The following is a 25,094-nucleotide window of genomic DNA, read 5'->3' on the forward strand; positions in this document are numbered from 1 at the left end:
TCCATGGCAGAGTAAAGCCCACTTTAACATTAAATCACTTCAACTATTTAGTGATTTATACCCTAGAAATTAGTCTTAAACAATGTGACACCTTTTCTTCTTTTGAGGTTCTCTCCACTATTATTACAAATCCGGTCACAAAAAAGGACGCATTTTTATTATGCAACATTTACAGACCACCAGGGCCTTACTTAGAATTTCTGAAAGAATTCAGCGATTTTGCTACAAACCTAGCGGTGTGCAATCATAAAGTTATAATTGTAGGAGATTTCAATATCCATTTCGAGAAGGAAAGTGACCCACTAAAAAAGGCATTTACCTCAATCTTAGACTCTATTGGTATTACTCAAAATGTAACAGGGCCTACACACTACTGCAGCCACACTTTAGACTTAGTTCTGACACTAGGTCTTAACATTGACAAAATTAATATCTTACCGCAATCCTCAGCAATCTCCGATCATTACTTAATTTCATATGAGCTACGTTTTATCCATAATATATGTAAGAACCCTCGCTATTCTACAAGGCGTATAATAAAACCATCTACCGCCCTACAATTTATAGAAAACCTACCAGAACTATCGACCCCAGTTCCAACTCCATCAGACCCAATGGACCTAGATGTACTAACTGACTACCTAGAAAATACCTGTCGATCTACTTTAGAAAAGGTAGCACCACTTAAACATAAAAGTATAAGACAGAAAAAGCTCGCACCATGGTATAACGATAAGACCCGTACTTTAAAACAAACATTACGAAAACTAGAGCGGAAATGGCGATCAACCAAGCTTGAAGTGTTTCATTCTGCCTGGAAGGACAGCCTTATAGAGTATAGAAATGCCCTCACTAAAGCTCGCTCAGCATATCTGGCCTCGCTGATCTCCAATAATAAAAATAATCCGAGAGCACTGTTTAGTGTGTTTTCTAGAATTACAAAAAATCAAGCAGGTTCTGAACAACTAATTCCAGCAACTCTCACCAGTAAAGATTTTATGGACTTTTTTAATAATAAAATTGAGAATATTAGACAACAAACTCTAGCCACAGGATCAAATCCATCCTGGCTGCCACCTGATGTGAATGAAATAAAACATAATATAACTGTAAAAGAAAGACTTGAAACCTTTTACCCACTCCCACAATTAGAACTAGAGAAGATTATCACCTCCGCAAACTGTACAACTTGCACACTTGACGCAATTCCCACAAAGTTGCTCAAAGAAGTACTACCAGCTATTATTGATCCTCTTTTAACTATAGTAAACTCATCGCTTAGTCTGGGCCATGTACCCAAAGCTTTTAAACTAGCAGTTATTAAACCTATGATCAAGAAACCAAATTTTGATGCTAGTACACTGTCTAATTACAGGCCTATTTCTAATTTGCCATTTCTGTCTAAGATCTTAGAAAGAGCTGTGGCCCAACAACTTAGTTCATATCTACATAAGAATCATATATATGAAAAATTCCAATCTGGATTCAGGCAACATCATAGTACAGAGACAGCTCTAGTCAAGATAACAAATGATCTTCTTCTTGCCTCTGATCAAGGCCACGTATCCCTGTTGGTGCTTCTTGACCTAAGCGCAGCCTTCGATACAATAGACCACAATATTCTCATAGAAAGGTTAGAAAACATGGTTGGAATCACAGGGACAGCCCTATTATGGTTCAAATCTTACTTAACGGAACGTTATCAATTCGTAAAAGTAAACAATCTAAATTCAAATTATTCTAAAGTAAGATTTGGAATTCCACAAGGCTCTATTTTAGGACCATTATTATTTACATTATACATGTTACCGCTAGGCACAGTTATAAGAAACCATGACATTAACTTTCACTGTTACGCAGACGACACACAATTGTATATTTCAGCCAAGCCCGATGACAAACACAGATTAAAGAAAATAGAGGACTGTGTAAAAGACGTGAAAGGCTGGATGTTGCGTAACTTCCTCCTTCTAAACAGCAACAAAACAGAGGTCCTGCTTTTGGGTCCAAAAGTGACAAGAAATAAATTATCAGATTTAATTTTAGATCTAGCTAACTTTCCAGTTAAACCTGGTTCAGCAGCAAAAAATCTTGGTGTCATAATTGACCCGGATTTATCATTTGATCAACACATAGGTAGTATCACTAGGACAGCTTTTTTACATCTTCGCAATATTGCTAAGATTAGAAATGCCTTATCCCTCCAGGACGCAGAAACATTAGTACATGCCTTTATTACTTCAAGGCTTGACTACTGTAACGCACTACTGTCAGGATGCACCAGCAGCAATTTAAGAAAACTTCAACTAGTTCAAAATGCTGCAGCTAGGGTCCTCACTAAAACTAGAAAATTTGAACATATCAGCCCAGTTTTATCATCACTTCATTGGCTGCCTGTTAAATTCCGCATTGACTACAAAATTTTGTTATTAACATATAAAGCTCTACATGGGCTTGCTCCTGAATATCTTCAAGATACAATTTCCTATTATGAGCCTCCACGTTCACTCAGATCACAGAATACTGGATTTTTAAATGTTCCCAGAATTCAGAAGGCCTCAGCTGGGGGAAGAGCCTTTTCTTATAAAGCCCCCCAACTCTGGAATGATCTTCCAAAAAATGTTCGGGACTCAGACACAGTCGCAATCTTCAAATGTAGGCTAAAAACTCATTTGTTTAGTTTATCATTTGGTAGCTAATGCTCCCCCATAGATAAAGGCGGCAGATCCGGGGGGTCCATGGACACAGGGAATTATAGTATACTGAGACGCTGGTGCTGTCGTCCCGCCGCTTCTCGCGATCACTCAGGTTTGTTGACGGTGGAGCGGAGGGATGCCAGTGTTTCAGGATGCTCCCGTGTCTGTGTGTCCTTCTGGTTCTCTCCTTTTAGTTAATGCTGTCATAGTCAGATCTGCCGGAGTCATTAGCCACACTCTGGAAATTTTCATATTTTCTACTTTACAAACACAAAACAGTTCAAAACTAATTCCATCCCTTTACATCTTTCCGAGTAAACGACTGCCCACCTGTCTGTCTGGACACTGATGGATGACTGTCGAGATCCTCCTCCACGCTTCAGACCAGCTGCCCACGCTCCAGCAACCACCAAGTGCCTTGAAGCTGTCCCTACACTGAAGTTCTCATGGACCACTAACTATCATCACCAGTAGATTGACCAGAGGAGGATGGGTCACCCCTTGTGAGCCTTGGTTCCTCCCAAGGTTTCTTCCTCAGCTGGGGGAGTTTTTCCTTGCCACTGTCGCCCCTGGCTTGCTCACTTGAGGGTTTTACATTTGTCTTTACATTTCATGTCAAATCTTGTCTTACTGGAATTCTGTGAAGCTGCTTTGTGACAACATCAGTTGTGAAAAGCGCTATATAAATAAATTTGATTTGATTTGATTTGATTTACTGGCTATTTTTACTGGATGCACAGGTGTGCCCCTATGACTGACTGGTGAACAGAGTGGTTCAGCTGTGCCCCTCTAAACTCTGTATGTGCACAGTACAACAAGTAGTCTAGGAACTTCCCTGCCTCTCAGTCTCATGGTTCATAGATTCTTCTTACGATGGAGACTTTTCCACTTAGCTGTTGCTTTTGTTAACATGCTACTCATTAATTCATCAAGAAGGTCTCCAAGCTCAGTGTTGCGCCTCCAGTAGGTGTCAAAAGTGCATATAGTTTACAAGTAACTACATTTCAGCCTTCATTACTAGTACCTATGGGTCGACACACAAAGGATGTTGAAATATGCTACCACTGTTCCTCCCACTGCATCAAAAACTGAAACTTCATCTCATTTTCATGTTCACTTTGCATTCATGTGACTTTCATGTTCAGGTAAACTCTATTCACACCATGACAATATTGTTACTGTTGCTGTAATAAAAACAGCAACTGAAGTTTACTTTGTCTACTTAGATACTCCACACTGAGACTCATATAAAATATTGTAGATTACAATGTATAATTTGTCTACTGAAGTTTCCTTGAATCTGCTGTGTCAGGAAAATGATGATAAATACAGCAGCTGATGAGGTCTGTGTTTATGAGGACAGATGTGTGTAGGTGGTGCAGTGCCTGCAATCCCTTTTGTTTGTCAAAAAAAAAGCATGTTCACTGCAGTGGGCCCTTAAGTGTTTACAGAGAAATAGCAGACAGCAATTATCACTAAAATGTAATTTTCTGCACCAGAGATGGCAACTTATATAAGCAAATCATCTAAACAGCTGTTTATGATGCTTGTGAATACTCACCCTTTCTCTGTCTCATTGGTGACACAATGGAAATTGAAGGGGCCAAACATCTGCACACCCAGAATTCCATAGAGAAGCAGGAAAAAGAGCAAAAATATGGACACGCTCCATATCTGTTCTCCTGATCGCCTAGAATTGACAAAGGAATTTATATTTTTAACAAACATGGCCAAAGAGAACCTCCACAGAGTATTTGTAGTGTTGTGAAATATTCTCAGCACTACAAACTATGTCAGTGTCACTGACTGAATGTAATACAACCAAGTGTTATGGAACTCACCAAGCTTTATTTATTGGCATAAAAAAGTACTAATATTGACGACAATTTGAGATGCCAAACAGCAACACATCTCACAACACACCAAGTCCAAACATGCATACATACTCAAACACACAACACCGCCACCACCATAAAATCCCTAAAATAATCCCCCCAAAATTAAAAAGTCCCCCATGTGTCCCATTTATGCCCAATGTCCAGCAGAAACCAAAAGAAAACAGACAGAATGTTCAATTGTTTGGGTAACAATTAAATGCAAGCTACCATGAAAGCACATAAGGTATACACAGCGTTTGGCTTTATGAATGCACCTACCCTGGTCCTTAAACAGCCTATCAGAACCCTTCATAATGGAGAGTGTTTCGAGTGACATGCAAACAGCCAGTCACCTAAAGCATTCTACAGCATCTTGAATTGTGTGTAGTGAGAAAAAACGAGCCCTTTTAAGGACTCAATCACCTGACACCTGATATTAAGTGACAGTCACAATGCAATGCTGCATGCTAAATAATGTCTTTGGAGTGATTGTGAGTTCAATGTATGTAGCCAAAAGTCTCCTGACAGAAGAATTTAACATGATATCTGTTCATTTTTATCTAGTAAGCAAAAAATTGTCATGAATTTTCTTTGCTCATGAAATGTGCATTTGTTTAAATCTCGCTAAATGTAGGGTTTTTATACTCTTGAGCAGAGCCTGCTCACAGAACTGAAGAGACATTTATGTTCTAAGAATGCGTTTATAAAACAGCATACAGACTTATAATAATATGTCTATATTATTATTATTATTATTATTATTATTATTATTATTATTATTAATAATAATAATAATATTATTAATATTTTATGGTATTAGGTTACTATTTTTTGATTGGTACATTTTTTCATTAGCTGGGCAAGATAATTAAATGTACATAGGTCTATTGAATTATTTTCTTGTGAATTTGTGTATGCTAAAATGCTAACCGTGCATGTATATTATTTTCTAATAAATAAAATATTAATTTTGAATATATAATATATTTTGCATATCACCCAAGCCTAGCATTTGCATATATTTAAGTTATTCGGTGACTTAAAATCCATTCTGTTACTAACTGTAAGTGTAACAACCTTAAAAGGGGAGTGATGGGCTCTTGGTTTTAACCATTTGTAGCAGCATTTTCAATTATCTGTGTCTACTGAAATTTTAAAGATTTGTTTGATATGATAAGTTCAGAATAGAGAAACACTTACTTCAGAATATTGGTTATGCGAGTGCGTGGTAGCTCAAATCTGAAATAGATCCGAAAGGCTCGGATCATTATGAGGGCCCTTGGTATGCGTAGCATTCTGCATGGAGACATCTGGTCCACAATCTTGGCTATTTCAAAGACCTACAAAGAATTCAAAGAAAGGCGGATGGTGTGAATCAGCATGTGGTGCACTTTTTAATTTAAGATATATAAAACACTACACTAAGAAGTTATTAGGAGATGAACTCTTAATTCTTGTACCTGGAGCACAAGAGAGACCCAGAGGAAAACCACCATGAAGCCATCAAACATGCACCAGCGGTCCTTAACGTAAGAGTTATCTCCCTGCAAACAGAGACAACATGGAGTAGATTTTAATGAGAGTCCACAGGTGAGAAGCAGCTGTGCAGCAGGGCTAATGAAAGGCCAGAGCAAGTGGGAAAAAAAGAGGTAGCTAAATTCAGTCCATGCAGGTGTCCACCCTAGTGAGCTGAAAGTGAGAGGAAGTTACTTTACAATTTACTTTAAAAATGCACAAAATGTACAAAATATACTTATAACTTTGTGTACTGTGTACACCACACCATGAAGCAGATACGAACGCCCATGTACGCCGCTAGATGCAGCTCATATTTAAGTCAGAGCACATTGTAAACAGACTGGATATTTCACGCTACACAACAGTTTTTGTCGATTTTAACACAATACACAACCCCAAACTCCCCAACAAAACATACAACTCGCGTCTCCTATGAGACATAGATAAATACACGTCTCTGCACTTATTGCCTGTGTTGCTGTTTGTGTACATTCACAAATAAAAAACTGCGGGAGCGCGCGCCAGTGTTGCGTCATTAAAGGTGAAAAGGAAAATTAGAATAAAGTTGGAATAAAGGCTGTAACAGCGTGTTTTGTGACTCACTATATTCTCCTACGGGTAATACTCATTATTTGGGGGCATGGTCATCCAGCACTATGTAATATATTAGAGTTTTTCATAGTTTTACCGTTTAATCCGTCTTTCGCTGTAGCGCTCCACTGCACACGCCTGTGTTTACTTTCTGTGCTCTGTTCTCATTGGCTGTTGAAGGGACTCGTTCAGCCTAAAGCTGGTGGAGCTCACACTGCGTGACTACGTCCAAAGTCGGGTACGAAAAAATCAAACGTTTGATATGCAGCGACTGGTCTGAAACGCGATTTCGAGGCAAAAATATTTAGAATCGGACTAAAAGTCGTGTAGTGTAACCCTAGTTTAAGGCACGTTAAAGGACACTGACTTCATTCAAGCAACCACAAAGAAACACAGGTCAGCAGCAGTCCTTAAAGTGCATTTCACAGTCGTGACATATCCTCAGTGTAAAAAGCTGTTCAGTTAGGCTACTGTACTGTGAAAATATTTATTTTTTCGCGCCTCTGAAATTTTAACATTTTTAATGTGCAGTTAATAATAAGAAAATGTTGTTCATTCAAGATTATTATATATTATTAGTGATACAGAACACTGCTTTAACAAAAAAATCTGTATAGCAATATAAATATCTGGATTTATGGGCACCTATCTAGTAATTAAGATAGATAGAGTTGGCATCTGTACTATGTATTGGTAGATACTTGAACATGAAATATCAGTATCAGAAGGGAAAAAGTGATTTCGGTGCATCCCTAATTAAAATCATTGCCTGAATTAGCCAACCCAGCCATGTACTAACAATTTGGGCAATAGCAGAGTAATAACACAAAAAAAAGCTTCACATGCATACTTCAGTAAAAACTAGGTAGCCTAAATTAATTGATATTGATTTTTATCTACATTTCAGAAACAAGAGATATATCATAAAGATACCTCAACTTTGTCTGAAATATGAGTCTTTTTCACACAATCAGATATAGACTTACAATGATCACCTATGCAGTATGTACCCATTTGTTTGTCTGAGTGCAGCCTGTGTTCATGCTTCATTGGCTTTTCGTCCAATAGATAAGCAGACACCTTGGTGTTGAGTGCCTTCCCCCTGGAGACCCTACCAAGCAATCCCTTAAAAATTCAAAGTCTATATCATGGCGCTGCAATAAATCAGATTGCACACTAAATCTGGATGTGCGTAATGCTCTTTATCAAGTGGAAATAAAAACAGAAATAAATCAAACCCCAAACCACAATTTAGAACTGATGTGATTGCTGACATGCAAACCCTGTTTCATTTGAATATGCAAAATAAATTTTAAAATCCACAATACTGATTTAAGGATATTAACTCCATACAGTGAAGTTATTATTAAAGCCACTTTCAATTTTAATTTAAGTTAACTGAACACTGTGTGTTATAAAATTAACCTCATCTGTAAGCAAAACAGAACAATGGAAGGGGCATTAAAACAATGAGACAAGGGAGGATACTGATTCCTTTCATTCAGACTAAGACAGTTTTTTCCCCTCCCCCTTCTACTGAGGACCTAGACAGTATATCTCTGGTCAATGTGGTTCATGTCAATGTTTGGTTTCTGTTTGTTCAAAGATAATTATTAATTTACTGACATATTATTCTCTATATTGCAGTTAATTTGCCCATAACAAAATGCTCCGTTTGACTTATCATAGATTATTTGCAGTTTAGATGTGTTTGAGGGATACTTTCCTCTTTCTAAGCTCAGGCAAAGACTTTAAGATTCAGACACCCAAAGTACCCATCCAACATTGATTCACCACATTAAGCACTGCGTTGACCAAGAAAACGTGCAAAATTAAAGATTATGCATTGTCACTACTAAAGAGAGATAAAGGTTTAGGTTTAACTGATCACCCTGAACTCTCTCAAATTCAAGGAAGACAAAAAGACAAGCACTAAGTGATTCACATTGTTTCTCTGTCTGCTTGTTATCCTTCAGCTGCCATTTAAAATGCCCACACTTTCCTTAGCAGTAATTAGGTGTCTTTCATCAGTCAGCTGCTTGTTTGTTTGCTTTAATAAAATTTGTTGTTGTTGTTTTTTTTTCCCTCCCATTGACCATCATGTCACCACCAGCCAGTTTTGTTACCTTGATGATGCCCCTGATGTGCATCTTGGCAATCATCTCAGCTGTGTAGAGGAACATGAGCAGCGTGTCCAGCGTAAAGGTAACATACTGCAGGGGTGGGTAGTGCTCGAATGTTTTGGGTGTGTTCATGCACACAGAGATCACACTGATTATGGCACAGGCCCGCAACAATGAGTGAACCCACTGGGGAGAGAGAGAGAGAGAGAGAGAGAGAGAGAGAGAGAGAGAGAGAGAGAGAGAAAATTGCTGTAGTTTAAATTCTGCTTCTTTCCCCAATTCTAACATGTATTACATCACAATATAATCAAACCAATTAATTAGAATTTAATCACCCTTCCTTTTCCCCAATAATGTGATTAACTCTGAAATATGTCCCAGCAAATTAAAATATGTTAAAATAAATAAAATAAATAAATGCAGCATTGTGCACAGCAGGTATTGTGTTAAAATGAAGAGAAAAGGCATAGTACATTTAATACAAATCCCATTTCCAAAAAACATGAGACGAAATGTAAATAAAAATTTGCAAATCATTTATACCCTGTATTGTATTACACAATACAAAGTCAGACACTGAGAAAAGACGAAGGCATGTTCACCACTGTGTTGTATCACCTATTCTGTAAACAAGTCACTGTAAAGGTTTGGGAACTGAGGAGACCATCTGCTGTAGCTCTAAATGTGACATGTTTTTCCATTCTTGCTAGTGATTTCAGTTTTTCAGGATTTCCATCAGTGTTTCCCCATTTCATAGTACACCAGTGGTTTTTAAATAGATGATAAGTCTGGGGCGGCACGGTGGCGCAGCAGGTAGTGTCGCAGTCACACAGCTCCAGGCGCCTGGAGGTTGTGGGTTCGATTCCTGCTCCGGGTGACTGTCTTTGAGGAGTTGGTGTGTTCTCCCCGTGTCCGCGTGGGTTTCCTCCGCGGCGACTCGAAAGTGTCCGTGAGTGAATGTGTGTGTGTCTGTTGCCCTGTGAAGGACTGGCGTCCCCTCCAGGGTGTATTCTCACCTTGCGCCCGATGATTCCAGGTAGGCTCTGGACCCCCCGCGACCCTAAATTGGATAAGTGGTTACAGATAATGGATGGATGATAAGTCTGGATTGATTTGGCACCTGGACTCTTTTATTAAGCAGTCATACTGTTGTAAACTACGCAGAAAGTAGATTGGCCTTGTCTTACGGAAATAAGTAAGGCCCTCCCAGAAAAAGACACTGCCTGGATGGCAGTAGTTGCTCCAAACCTGCATAATCAGTCAGCATTAATGGTGCCTTCAATGTGCAAAAATGCCCAAATATAACAAGCTAATAACACTCCTCTTCAGCCTGGAGAATGCAACATCAATGATTTCCAAAAATGAATTTCAAATTTTGACTTGTATGATTCCAAATTCCTGTTGGGTGGTGGTGATAGTAGAATTACAAAACTTTACCAGTTTTTGTTCCCAATTTTTTTGGAATGGTTTGCCAATATCAAATTAAACATAGACACATATTTTTCAAAAACGTTCTCTGTTTCAACATTTGAACTATTGTCTTTGTACTGTTTCTAATTATATATAGAATTTAAAATAAATGTACATGATTGCATTCTGTTTTATTTACATTGCATTTACAGTGTCCCAAATGTTCACAAATGTGCATATATATATGAGCTACTAAATATAAATGAGCTTCCTTTCCTTGCAACTGATATTTTATTGTGTTTGGCCTGCCAGCAGTAGGGCTATTACAAGCTAAAAAAGAAGAACACCACCTCCATTTATAAATGAGACATCAGCCATCTGTGACTATTAAACAAAGTATTTCTGTGTTCTGTCAATTTTAAGGTTGGAAATGGCAGATATGACACAGGCTTGTTTAAACAACTCACTGGTTTGTTGATCCAGAGGATGTCGGCACTGTCAGTGAGTGTTTCATCAGGCCCAAAATCAGTCATAGGTTGCGCTTCGACGCGCGAGCTTTGCTTCCTCTTCAGCATGCTGGGACTAGCCGTGCTATAAAGGGAGTGAATCTGAAAGACAAAGCCACACAGCAACCAAAACTGACTCGAAAGGCAATTTACACCAAGCTAAGCTATTACCATCAGTTGAGATCGTATGCTCTCATTATGAAAAGTAATACCTTCTGTGTATCTACTTTATAAACTAGGGATGGGCGGTATCCAGATTTTTTTATACCGTCATAATCTCTCAAAATATAAACCTGGTATATGTTATTACCGTGGGGGAGCTGCGTGAGCCTCATATCAGTGAGTGTGAGTTGAGTGATGGCTTTTCAGTGCTCTGTAATTCAGCTCTGTACTGTGCGACAGTGCACACTGACATGTGTCGACGAAGTTTCTGAGAGAGCAAATTTCAGCGAGAGGTCCTGAAGGAACAAAACCAAAATAAGCTAAATAAGGTTCTACACTGTTTAGAAGCATAGCTGGCCAGCTAAAAGGCACTTGTGGTTTAGCACACCAGAATAGATGGTTTCCAGAGAACTGAGGCTCAAAACACACATAGAGAATAAAGCCTCATACCTGTGAGTATAAAGTCGAGTGAAGTGTCATCTAAATATGTCTGATTTCAGCTTCCTGAAGCTGTGGTGGACAACAGGGCTTATGTTTTTTTCTCCACCCGTTTTCAGGGTGTGAAATCACCTGTCAGTGAGTTCCCACAGCACCCACTCCCTCTGACACTCTTAAACACACATGAATAAAATATCCGTCCTTAGTCTTAAGACACAACTGAAATCTGACACTCCACACACCATATAATTACCACCTTCATTTTCAGATACCGTCCACATTTTAAAATATTGCGGTACACAGTATTCCTGTCACACCGCCCAACCCTATTATAAACTACATATTAGTCTGAATAATCATATTCAGCAAGTCTAAAGATGTGAATAATTTAGCAAATAGCTGTGACAGTACGTTTTATGATCTTGTGTAGATACGGTAAATGTTACAAATGATCCACAACCTGAAAAACAAAGCCATATACAGGTATGCCTACACTGACATGCAAACAGAAAGCTGGATTCTGAGATCTCTCTCCACTGCAATTGTGCAATACAACATAAGAACATGGGTCTGCACCAGACAGTATGTGTTGTTTTGTTGCATGGCTGTGGAACACAATCAAGCACATGGAGAACACAGAACACTGTCCACTTCACACAAATATACCAGACTTACCTACCGCAAAGATCATGCTTGATCTTCACTAATAAAAAAAAAATAAAATAAAATAAAACACCTACAGCCAATCAGTACTGAGGCTGCATAATAATACGAAGTAAGGGCCATTCTCACAGTAAACAATAATATACATGGATATCACACACTCACTAACTGAAACAAAGCGCACATACCAACGGGAAAAGTAAAGCTGAAATTGCTCCAGCACTGCACATAACATGCGATCAGGCATACCCTGTAAATAACACACAACAGTTAGTCAACATGGCATATATGGTGTGTACCAACGTGTACAATACGATTATATCGACGTATAATGTCCACCACATCAGACAAGGCATATATGCGAAATGGGGTGTTCTGGACAGATGGGAATGCTGGATCATGTGACTCACGGTCAGGCTCCTCATTGGTGCATTCATCCCCAGGACATAGAGTGCAGACACCAGCGTGAAAGATTATTGGCCAGTAGAGTTGTCTCTGGATAATCTATAAGACATAATTTGTACAGAGTCACAGACATTACACATATGTACTATAAGCCAAAACATATGTAAACACCAGGTTGTTTTTTTCTGAAATCATATATATTAACAGGGTTTTTGGTCCCCTTTTGCTGCATTAAGAGTCTCTACATGTTTAATAAATTTATTATGAGTTTTAATACATTCATTATTTGGTGTCTGTACTTGCCCGTAATTGGTTTCTGAATTCTGAGGTTTTTAATTTTATTTTAGACAAAGAGTGCATCAAACAGATGAATACAGTAAAAACATTCAGTTCATATAAAGTACAAACTTTTAGTTCCTGTTCTGATAGATGCTAAATGTACCAAGAAGTTTCACTACAGTTCTATAAGTTCTGAGCAGCTAGATTTTTGTTGTTGTTGTTAGTCTTCTCAAGCTATATATACACTAGAGCCATAATTTTACTTAAGTAACAATACTGTTATTCAAGTATGGGTTTTTGTCACATCACCAACCTCTGCATGAATCCAGATTTGTCTAGAACAATAACTTACAAAGTGTTTCTGCAATGCTAATGCAGGGTGGGTGTAGCAAGGTAAATAAGAAGGTGCAGTCTTGTATGAATTAACATTTAAATTAATTTAAATTCCACTAAAGTTTGTAAGTAAAAGTCTTGCATGCCTTTGTTGACATGGGGGTCTTGAAAATATTTTTATCTACAAACGGGAGGCACTGCAGAAAATATTGGGGCCCACTAGTCTAGAGGAAGCAGTGAATTAAACACACCTCCTCAACACTTGCACCAACTTTACAATTGTAAGTTTAAAATTACAACTTGCTGCTCGATGTTTTAAGTGACCTTGCCTGTGGGGGCCAGCTGTTGTATTTCCAGTTGCTCCAGTTTAAAACGGAGTTTTCATTTGTAACGTCAGCCATTTTCACATATGAACTCCAGTGAAACCCCATAGTATCATGTCTGCAGATTTTCCAGAGTGGTCATTTCACACATGGAGCTCACAGTGGAACATTAGTGGTTCTATTCACAAAGGTGCTCACGCTGACTTTATTTTGTAGGGTTCTTCCATATTGATCTGAATATTTTTCTCAGAATATTACAAATAGGATTAACAACTTTTAACGCTTTTTTTCACCCTTCTGTCTTAGTGCCAACTGCGTTTGTTTTGCCCTCCCAACAGGACCGCCACAGCCCACAAATATTCACAAATATTCCACTACCAAATATTCAGGACTATACAACAATTCAATTTTCCTCCACTGAGAAAAGCAGCCACTAACACAAGAGTGATACAAGACAAGAATCATCACTGGACTGACTTTGCCGATATGGAGAACACTAAGGCTGCAACAGGACTGTGAACTCACAGTTATTTTCCTAGAAGCGCACTCCCAGGTCAGTGAATCCTCTTCCAGCTAATGGTGAGTGATGGGAAATATTGATTTCTCTTGTCCAATTCCCTTCGTCAGGTAAATTCCTGCTTCCCTCACTGCTGTGTGGCATCTGGCAGACTGGGAGAGCGGATTTTCATGTTCCACCTTAAATGCTGTTGTAGTTACACAATTCTTTAACACATGAGCCTGGAGTTAGAACCTTATAATCAAGTTTATTTTTCATATTTCACATTCTATCTTAAAAGAAGCTCTAAATTAAACTTTTATATTCACTCGTGTTGTTCATTTACAATTCAGGGTGTTTAAACCATTCACTGTGTTAAAAGTGAGGCTTAGATACCATTCAGGAAGATGTGGAGAGTTCTCTTGTGCCTATGCACTGTGCTCACACATGCTGGTGCAGAGCTCTCATTCGCCTGTCACTGCACTTGCTTTAGACCAACACATCCAACACTTTGTATCCAAACAGATTACGGAGTTCATTGTGAATGTTTCAATCTCAGTTGACATGAAACACTTTGAGCATTTGTTTTCAGCTATGAGGTGTGGTTGAGCAGGAGAGAGGGCGAGGCTGAAGAGAAGGATGTTGCTGAATAACCGTTTATGATTTGCTCTAAGATGCTAGGAAGACCTCTGTTCTCAAAATCTTCAATAGTACACCTTTGAATATTTTAGGTTGTGCCCTATACTCCCACACATCATTGCAAGCACTGTAGTTATGATTCAGAAAGATAAATGTGTTATAATATTTGGTTTCATTTTTCAATTTACTACAGAGTAATAGTCAGAGTACAGAGTACAATTTACTACTACAGAGTAATAATGCTGTCTCCGACATAGTGTTAACTCACAAAGTAACCTCAAAGACAACCTCAAAAAAAGTTATATTTAATTCTAAAATCAAACAAATTATCTACCATAACTTGCATATAGCTGTGCTCTCAACCAAAAACACCAAGCTCTTAATGACTAGGTCTAATTTTACATACTTCACTGGCCTCAATACATATATATGCTTATGTTAGGTTTTCATAACACCACATTAAACAGATAATACATTGTGATTGTGCAAAAACATAGTATGGAAGTGTCTCTAATATCCTGAATACAGAAAGTATGTAAACACATTACTTTGCTCAGAACACTCAGCACTTCATGAATACCAATGTACAATATGTGGGCGTTAAATCACAAACTCCATAAGCTTGACCATTAAGTTGTAGCAATTATATTAGTGCTTTAAGGGCCATGCAATGTCTGGTACATGGTGCTGGTAATTCCAGGTAATCCAAGTGTAATTTCCAAAGCAAACTAGGACATTGTTTTAATCTTAGACCACCATTTTATCATCTAAGACCAACCAACTCAAAAAGCTCTATATTGTCAAAGGCAATCCACAAAATAGGCTTTAATTGCTACACTTAGTATATGTTGGTAGAGATCTGAGGACGAGCGAAAACTAAATTATAGGGTGAACGTGCTATAATGTGGGAGCATGTTGTCGAGAACTGCAATTAGTTTCACTTCTTGAGAAAGGACCTTTATGCCAGAGGCAGGATGCAATCACCGGGCATATTAATGATAGCTGTGGGTATCAACTGCTTACCATACTAGCATCAAACTGTTTTAAATATGTAAAGAGTGCAATAATTATTTGCATGTAAAAAATGAGGAAAAACAACAGGAGAACATATCATTTCTCATCAGTGCCATTAGTCTGATCCATACAAAAATACATATAAAAAACATTTATATTTAAAATCAGTCTTCCCATTCTTCAGTAGGGGATAAATTAAGAGGACATCCATACCAAGACTCTAATAAACTCTTCTCAGAACACACAATCAAAGAATGAGCAGTTCAATTGGTTAAAAGGTGTAATTTACAAACCAGAGCATACATAAATGAATTAATTACAACTGAAACTGTGATTTGTTAATTCTCTTGATGAAGCATTAAGAAAGTGGCATGTACCTCACATTCTAGTTCCGGCTCTCAGAAATTGTCGCAGAATAGCCAGGAAGGAGAGATTTTGCTGTGGCTTACTGACCTCTTTCATTTGCCTTGCTGTGACCACCCTGCATTATTCCCCATGGCATGAGTGGCTTGCATGTGTGTGAAAGTATCTTTGATTTGGAGAGGTATACTGGGATTTAAGAGAGATATTTTACCATTAAGGCAATGTATTTTCCTGGGAAGCCCATGTTTATTCCAGCAAGACAATGCCAGATGGGAATCAGACAACAGGGACCATGCACATTTGAACAGTTGGAGTCTTGTATCAAACAATGGGCAAAAATTCCACTTGTAAAACTTCAATAAATTGAATTGACATTTTCCAAACCAAATGTGTAATTAAATGGAAACGTGATGTAACAGGGGTTTCCCCAACATTTTTGGAATGTCTTGTGATCATGAAATTCTTTTATTTTAAAATTTACAAAATATAATTATACTACAGTTAGTTCCAACCCTGCAATGTAATTGGCTGATATAACACTATAATGGCACTCTGACTGAAACTCTTCCGGTATCACTCTGCAAAATTCATATAACCTAGCAACAACGCTGAATGTTGATAAACAAACTTAAAAAATTAAATTAAAAAAATGGACTGTTCAAAAGTAAACCAGCTATTCAACACTAATTTAAAAGCTATTACAAAATAAGAACTGCTACTTAAACTGCCTAGGTTGATGTGGATTTTTTTGGTGAGGTTGCTAATCTTATGACTTATGTCAATTCAGCCCACAGTGTTTAAGCTCACATATAGCAAAAGTAATATTTTGACACATTAATGACATCATAAACCATAGCATTCACATTTAAGGTAATACAAAAAAAAAGAAGTATGAAGAAAGCTATCTGGTTTCCCATTCATCTGTGTGTGTCAAGCCCTTTCTACCTTCTACCAAATGACAAATGTGTAGTCGACATGGTTGCTACTTTTTCTTACAACGGCCTGGATGTGCTTATTTGTCATGAAAGGATTTTTACGTGGTTTTTATTATTTATTTATTTTTTTCTATGTTCTAAGCCATCAGGAATGCGGTAGAATATTTATAGACATTTCATGTAAGATCTTTCAACAATGCAACTTTTAGTTCATGCATGTATTTTTTTTTTTTGTTGTTGTTGTTTTTTTACTTTAATACCATGAGCGGGAAGAGTTCTGAGTAAGTTCCTCTACAACAGGACATGCATGCTCACCAAAAAATTAAATAACAGCATACACCAGCATGAATTCCTGCGCTACACTTTGCTAGGTAGGAAAGTGAAAGACAGATATATAATTAGATTCATAATTAGATAGATATGATAGATAAATGGATATGGATGAATGGATCTGTGTGACAGTAAGTAAGTGGAGAGATAAGTAGCTAGCTAGACAAACAGATTTAAAGTAATACTTAAACATTATATAAAAGCAGTAAAACCTAGGCCCATATAAGGTGGACCTGTGACTGACATGAAGCAGCCAGATTCACCCTGAGTCAATGCCATCATTCAATGCCAAATGTGGCCCATAACAAAACTGCAGATGTGCTACATTTGGGCCAAACATTACTTGTTACCTGGGTCCCCCTGATGTTACCAAGTCCTTAAACCTATAATTAGGCCCCATCTGCATTTTCCACAAATGCAGAAGTATTAGGCACACAGCTGCTATTTTTAAGCATGGTCTCCTGTCAACAATGTTGTCCTAGATTAACTTAATAACACAGCTTGTGAGCTGCCTTTTTAAAGGCCACAATTAACCAAGAAACCATGTGTGTTACACCGCCACAGCAACCTGGCACATTCACTCAAACCTCAGGCTAAACCAAAAGGACATTCTGACTTGTTGAGCTCAGAGCCCTGGATTTTTATTTATAGAAAATAATCGCAGTATATATTATAAACACAGTATCAGCTAATCAGATATTCCCAACATGACACTTGCAACAAATCATTCAGCCCTACTAGTCTACTACCACACAGGTGTTCATAAGTCAGCCAAATATACGCATACAATCTATATCACACGTTTTAAAGTATGTCTAGCCAATATAACACTCATATTAATGATATTAAATCTAGTAGCTGAGGAAACATGTATAAACAGATTTAATCCTGCCTCTGCTCAGCCTCGTCGCGGTTACTATGGTAACAGAGGAGAGCTGCCACAAGCTCGGGGGATGGGAGCGAAAAAAAAACGAAGAAAATACGACAAAACAAATAAAATGAACCCATTTCGAAACATTAAGTGCTTAAATACAGGTCAGAAATGTGTTTCAAGCGCGACAAACGCCCCTGACACCGTCGTAGTAATGTTTGTTTTGGACCGTGGCCTGGTCTGTGTAGCCGCCGCTCTGCTAATGTACTTCCTGCTGTATATGTCAACAGCTGAATGAACGCCGTCAGCTCGTCCTTGTTGGTCAGCGGTTAAGAACATTAGCGGCTTTCCGCGAATAAACCACTCGCAGTAACGTCGAAAGACTCACCAGCGGGTGTTTTTGGTGACGGTCTCCGCTAGGTCCGTGTATCCTGTTGCTCGGCGGTGTGATGAAGCTCCGGTTAAAGCGATAGCAGCGGCGAGGGCTAACGTTACTGCAGCGGAGACCAGTGCCTGTGTGTGTCCTCTACTGCACAGACACAGGCCTTCATCCACGCACTCTGTGCACAGGGAAGACTACATTAAGCTTTGATTTGTTTGTAGTTTCAAGCATTTTACCCTATATAAATGCATTTTTCTTTAAGCTGCATTTTTTGCTGCAGTTTTTCATGTAAATATTTAGTTACAGAAGTTTCTGGCCATCCATTAAACCCCTAAAAAACTCAGCTCATAAAATGTACAGATTTTAAAGAAATCTCCACAGCAAAAAAAATCCAATAATGCCCTAAGCAGCTTAGATGTAATTCATTAACTTAATTTAAGACATACACATATATGAATATGCAACTAGTCCCCACCTCTACCACCACGTACCATTCGCCTAGAGCCTGCCAGCCCCGCCCAACACATTGACAGGATTGGTTTCTTAAATTTGTGACATATGAAACCTTGACTGTCTAAATTTGTGTTTTTGAGACTGTATTTTGACCATTGCGGTTTCAAAAACAAAAACGTTCAGCCAATGGTTTAACAGCTTATTGTGTGCATAATACCCATTCTAACATATTAAAAACACACAGACATTAATAAAAATAAAAATAATAAAATGTAAAAACACCCTTAATGGAGGGGTACAAATGTTTTCTAAGCCGTTTATAAATACATTTTTGTATAATTTCGACTGATGTTAATATCACAAACTTTGCCAGACTTGGCTCATTTTTGACAAACACATTTGCAGCACAGTTTGTTTTAGTCATTTTATAGATCTCAGTGATCAAAGGACACTGCCCACAGGACATTGTTGGCTGGATATTTTTGGTTGATGGACTATACTCAGTCAAGCAGTGATACTGACATATTTCAAAGCTCCAGCAGTGTCTGATCCATCCATACCAGCAAAACACACATAAACACACCATCACCAGTGTCTATTCTACCACTCAAACAATACCTGTTCTGCTGTGTTCTTGTTTCAGTCTTGATACTAGAACAATGTGAGATGATGTCAAAAAAGTATGCAGAGCAACAGATGTGGAGCTACTAAAATTGATGAAGTGTGTAGAAACAAGTAGGTTATATAAATGCTTTGGCCAATCAGTGAATGTAAATCATCTCAGCACATTTGGCTGCCCTGTTTTATGCCTCATTCAAAAAGCTGTCCAGGCTGAAACATTCTATTGACTTTCTCATCATTGGGTGGAGCTAAACTGCTGTGGGCAGATTTTGAACTCAACTAGATGAATACCACTGTTGCAAAACATTGTTCCTCAATTGATGTTTTCATGAAGATGGAAAGCACTGTCTAACAGTTCGGTCCAAAACATGAATGACTTCTTGCTGTCCTTCACCCCCTCCAAGCACATTATTGACTGATATGCAAATGTGCCTTTCGTTAAAAAAATAAGTGAAAATAAGTAAATAAGTGTTGCTCTCACACAACTCCAGGGTAATGGGTTAGTGGGTCTGGGCTAGTAGGATATATTAAGTAAGGGGTCATTTGTTGAAGGTGGTGTGTTAGAAGCAGTGGAAAAGGACAAGCTAATGATCTGAACAGATTTGACAAGAGCCAAATTGTGATGACAATATTTTTAGGTCAGAGCATGTGGGTTTAGTATCTACTAATTCAAGAATGCAGAATTGGTGAGCTAGTGACAGGGTCATGGGTGCCCAAGGCTCACAGGTGCAAAGGGAAGAACTACTGCAGCAAAAACTGATGAAAAACATAAATTGACAAAAAGGGTCAGAACACAGTGCAACATAATGCACACTTCCACAATGCAAGTAATATTCAGGAATGCCTTGAAAAACATTACAAATTGTTCAAGATATTGACCTGACCTTTCATATTCACCAGATCTCAATCAAACGGAGCATTAGTGGAATGTACTGGAAAAACAAGTCCAAGTCATGCCTTGATAGATCACAGCAGATCAAACAGGACTGACTCAATAGCAGTCAATAGAAGTCAATTCTGCAAAATGTTATGGTAGATTGGTGTATATCATTGGCATCTGACAATGTCTTCTTTTTATTCTATTTTAAAGAGACATGAAAAAAATATGCATTTGCATAAGAAATTGTAAAACAAAAGAGTGCTGTAAGGTTTTATTTGTTTGATTTTAAAAGAGCTGTTCTGATTTTATACTGCATCTTATTTAGACAGGTGTTTTAAAATAGTCCAATCACAGCACTAGACCCAATTTTATGCGAGAAACACGTGCAAAGGTGAGGTTAAATAGAGCAACACAAACACACAGTGTGTGGAAGAATGTGTGCTGATTAAACATGGTAAAAACATGAATGGAGAAGAATGACAACACAGAGAAAATGGCTAAAAGAGTTTCTGCTATTCACTGCTGGACACCATGTGTTTTATGTAAACATAAGTTCATTCTCAACAGGTGCGGAAACTGGTTGTTTTGAACAGAGTTGTTTAGACAGGATTAAAATTGTGCTGTGGTGTTTGATCCTTGTGTTAATTTGACCACAGCATTTCACAGTTATTTTATTTAGACCCAAGGGATCTATGTATATGATGGGAAGGGAACTGAACTTAATTTATGAAAAAAGTGTATAATATGTCAACTTTTTACTTGTCCCACCCCCCAAATCATTGGAATCCACTAGTGGTCTTTACACTGATCAAAAATGTCATGATAATTGGATGAAACGTTTCAAAATGACTTGAATTCATTTTGTTTTTTGTTACCACCATAGTTTTTTTCATGCTGAAAAGTTCTTTCACTTATAATTTGATATCATCATCCACTGGGGTCTCACTGGATAACAGAATGTTGCAGATACCTCACAAGTTTACTTCAGGTTTGGTATTTTAATTACCAAATAAAAACAACATCACAACATTCTGCAAATAATATCTGGAAAACTAGCTTAAACTTGAAGAGCATACTATTTTGTATATTTGATTTATTTATAAATTCATCTTTTGTAAGTGTTTAATCATATTCAGGGTCTGGAGGCCACCCAGAATCATTGGGCCCAAGGCATGAACACACCTTAAACCGGGCAGTAGTCTATCACTAGGCTGTAAACACTCACACGCACAACTGTGGTCTCAGAGGCACACAGTCACAGAGAGAACACACTAAACAAATCAAAAACTGTGACCCAAAATCATACAAAAATGCAGACAGCTTTGGCCTTAAGGTTAGAAAAGAGAGTTTGAAACATGAGGGTCACTACTTCTATTCCTAGAAACATAGATAACACAAGTTAGCACTGGGATCTAAATATTACATCTGTGTTATGCTTTATTCAAAATATCACAAAGATCAAACACCATAGCACTGTATTTCCCTGTCTAGACAGCCATGCTCAGAATGACTGCTCAAAAAAATAAATTGTTGGAATAACTTAATTTAATTATGCCACACATTTCCATCTAAAAGAATTGAGTAGAATTTGTTTTTGTTAGATCAACCTCAGTTTAATTATATGAATGTGTGTAATGTAGTGTAGTGTAAAACGTGTTCCATTAACAAGTACAAATATATTTCTATCTACGTATTCAATATGAAGCACCTAATTTACATTCAAATGAATTACGTAGAGCTAATTTAAAGAAAATAAAACAGCACAACAAATGTAAAAATAAATAAATAAATAAATACCCACAGCTTTATTTAAAAACCAAGCAGAGTCCCTAAACATTGAGGGGAACCTACTGAGCTTTTTACAGAGAGCATTCAGCAATTCAGCCAATGCATATATGTTTGAGAACCTACAAGTAATCATCCATTAATGCATACTGGCAGTTATAAAGTGTTTTTTGGTCCCTCTTGCAAAACTACTCACTGTAAAAGCTTGTCCTTTAGGAACTGCACCTTTGGTGATAACCTTTGCATCAAGGTTCATGATGACCTTTTGGAGCACTTCGAAGGTGCATCTCAATTTTTGTGGGTAGTGAAGGGTGGGGCAGTATCAGGCCAAACAACATAGCACAGTCAAGCACAATGTTCGCCAGTACATGGAGGACCTCCACATCTTCAGTGATGACACCAAACTCCCACAACTGTCTGCTTTGTGTCCTGTTGAAAAGTATTGCATATGAACAAATTAATTTTTAGCAAACACAACAACATTTCTAACACTGTTACATTATCTAACCTGCTTGCTTCATTCACTCATACCAGCAACAAATCAAATCATGCCACTACCAAGGCACTGAAACTACCATGTTGAGTGTACCTTAACATATATCCTTTCACAAGTTTCTCACGGTCATCATTTAGGTGGGTGTACAAAGACTTGGCGATGCATGCTCTTCAGGTGTAGATGTCATTCTGAGGTGAACAAAACACTGTATTAAATGGTATTACTGGAAATGAATAAGAGCAATGGAGTTTAATTTAATAAATTTACCCAAAAGAAGTCAGTGATTATTAGAAATACCTATATCACCTTTTCCAAAAGCTGGAATGCTGTGGAATATGTAAATAAAAATTAATGTACTTAGGTGCAAGTCATTTAAGTCATATTTTTTTTTTTGTGTTAACAAGGGGTTCCTAAAACGCATCATGGTGGTTTTCATGATAATTCACATTATGAGAAACAGCTTAAATAACTAAAGTTTAAGTTGAAATATTTGGACTATAAGCTCCAAATTTATTGCTCCCTGGCAAAGGCTGGTCATTACTGCCCTGCTTATAATCTCCTTTACTGTTGGTTACTATATCAAAATTCTGAACAGCAACTACACTGAAAACATTACTGATGCCTCAACAAAGGCAAATATTTAAATGGTTATTCCCAAAAATAAAAATAAAAAATTACTTACCATGCATGAGAGGTGATTATTTAGGACATGGGGATATATATGCTTGGTTGTTGTTTTTTGCTTCTGAGTGCTAAAAATAGTTTTAAAAGAGGGAATTACTTTCAGCATTGCAGGCTAGCAAGCAACATTTAAAGATTATAAGATGTTATAAACAGATGAAATTATCACATAAGCCTATATTGCTGACATTTAGTGGTAAATATATATATATATCTTTTATCTTACAAGAATACTTATATGTATGGATGGAGACAGATTCAGTTTTCAGCCTGCTTAAGTGAAATGGCGCTCATGCAGCCACGTTTGGAATTGAGCATGCTCAGTAGGTGCCAGTGAATAAAATATTGAACCCATTTATATCATTTTAGTCACCCAAAAAGTCCTATAATTATGTACATCAGACAATAATGAATTAGGTACTCAACCAAAACGTAAATAACTAAACGTAAATATATTTTCATTTTGTAAGGCAAACAGCCCGCTTGGTTAATTTTTTTGAGTGTGCCTGTTTCTTTATATGACAACAAGCAACAGCACAGTTCAGCACAAGAGGCCAGGAGTGAGAAACAAAGCTGATTTTTAGCCTTTTTTGTATGGTTATCTTTCTTTTCCATCCTTTTTTCTCCATTTTCTCTCTGTGCTCTTTTCACATTCTCATAATTTTATCACAACAGCAAATTGCACTAACTTTTCATCAAAAGGTGTCTACAAACTTTTGAACATTCACAGCAATAGCAGCAATAAATTCTGTAGTAACTGCTATTATGCTTGTTTTTCTTGTTTCTGAATGCAATATGTGGATAAAGATCCAGAAAATGTTAAGCCTATCTTTATGTGCATATAATTCTCTTGATATGAAAGTGTATTACTAAAATCATCTGGATAAACAACTGTTTCAAATTATATCTTCCACTGGTGACTAAGTTTTCCATTTTGGCACCATTAGCTCTGAGTCCAGCTCCTGCCTTTGTAGCAAGAGTCAAAACTAATCAAAGGCACTTGCATGTGGAGCGCTATTGGCCTCTGAAGAACTGTAGCCGGTTTTGGCCAGCCTGCTCACTCTCTCTCCCACTGTTTGGGAAAGTGGAAATTCCTGAAGGCATTTCACTTCAGCGTTCGCGTGGGGATCTAAACATGAATGCAGAGGCTTTGGTGAACTCAGTCCTAGTATCTTTTCTTCTTCTCTTGCTCACTGCCATTGAGGAAAGCTTACTGCAGTCACTGAGGTGAGTTACGGCACTTTGTTTTTCTCATCAGAGGAACTTTTGCTTCTGATTTTTGCTGACATGTACAGTTCTTGGGCAGGGGAAAAAAGAACGAGGAGAGATGAACTTGCAGGACGTTCAAATGACCTAAGTAAACTTAGCAGGCATGGTTTTGAGTGCATTTCATTTAAAACATCGAGTTAGGGAACATTTTCACGACTGCACATTTTCTCTTGTATTTGAGAGACACAACTGAGACACAGTACTCAAATGTGCCACTGGAAAAAACTTGCACTTATCAAACCTTACACATTACAATTACACATTTCATATATTATTATTTTTTTGTCACCATTTGCACTACAGATGAGTTTTTCTTCTCTTGCAAATTGAATAAAGACTCCTGTTTAGTGGCAGAGCCATTGAGATTCTAACATTTTAAACAGCCTCAGAGGAACAAATGGACCATTTGTAATTGAAGTGTGTGGGAAGGTGTGTTTTGCATTATAAACTTTATACACTTAGATGAGCGTGCTGTGTGAAGGGGGGGAGAAAGGAGAGCATTACATTGCCTTCAGTAGTTTATTCATAACAGGTGTATCCAGGCCCTAAATTATC

The 25,094-nt window shown here is 37.7% G+C and overlaps 2 protein-coding genes across 2 annotated transcripts in view; one reads left to right on the plus strand and one right to left on the minus strand.

Moving 5' to 3' along the window:
• nalcn (sodium leak channel, non-selective) overlaps positions 1 to 19,488 on the minus strand; it is a 144,115-nt gene extending 124,627 nt beyond the window's left edge. The window contains exons 1-8 of the mRNA XM_066686611.1: positions 19,426 to 19,488; positions 18,361 to 18,532; positions 12,395 to 12,488; positions 10,683 to 10,823; positions 8,809 to 8,991; positions 6,034 to 6,117; positions 5,774 to 5,913; positions 4,258 to 4,386 (exon numbers count right to left, since the gene is read on the minus strand). Coding sequence (XP_066542708.1) covers positions 4,258 to 4,386; positions 5,774 to 5,913; positions 6,034 to 6,117; positions 8,809 to 8,991; positions 10,683 to 10,823; positions 12,395 to 12,421 — 704 coding nt within the window. The 5' untranslated portion in view covers positions 12,422 to 12,488; positions 18,361 to 18,532; positions 19,426 to 19,488. The remainder of the gene's footprint in view (positions 1 to 4,257; positions 4,387 to 5,773; positions 5,914 to 6,033; positions 6,118 to 8,808; positions 8,992 to 10,682; positions 10,824 to 12,394; positions 12,489 to 18,360; positions 18,533 to 19,425) is intronic.
• A 4,825-nt stretch (positions 19,489 to 24,313) lies between these two features.
• The window catches only part of itgbl1 (integrin, beta-like 1), a 120,687-nt gene continuing 119,906 nt past the window's right edge, over positions 24,314 to 25,094 (plus strand). Inside the window, exon 1 of the mRNA XM_066685829.1 lies at positions 24,314 to 24,497. Within this exon, the coding sequence (XP_066541926.1) occupies positions 24,406 to 24,497 (92 nt within the window). The 5' untranslated portion in view covers positions 24,314 to 24,405. The remainder of the gene's footprint in view (positions 24,498 to 25,094) is intronic.

Source organism: Hoplias malabaricus, chromosome 12 (assembly GCF_029633855.1).
Source record: "Hoplias malabaricus isolate fHopMal1 chromosome 12, fHopMal1.hap1, whole genome shotgun sequence".
NCBI classification, from domain to species: domain Eukaryota; kingdom Metazoa; phylum Chordata; class Actinopteri; order Characiformes; family Erythrinidae; genus Hoplias; species Hoplias malabaricus.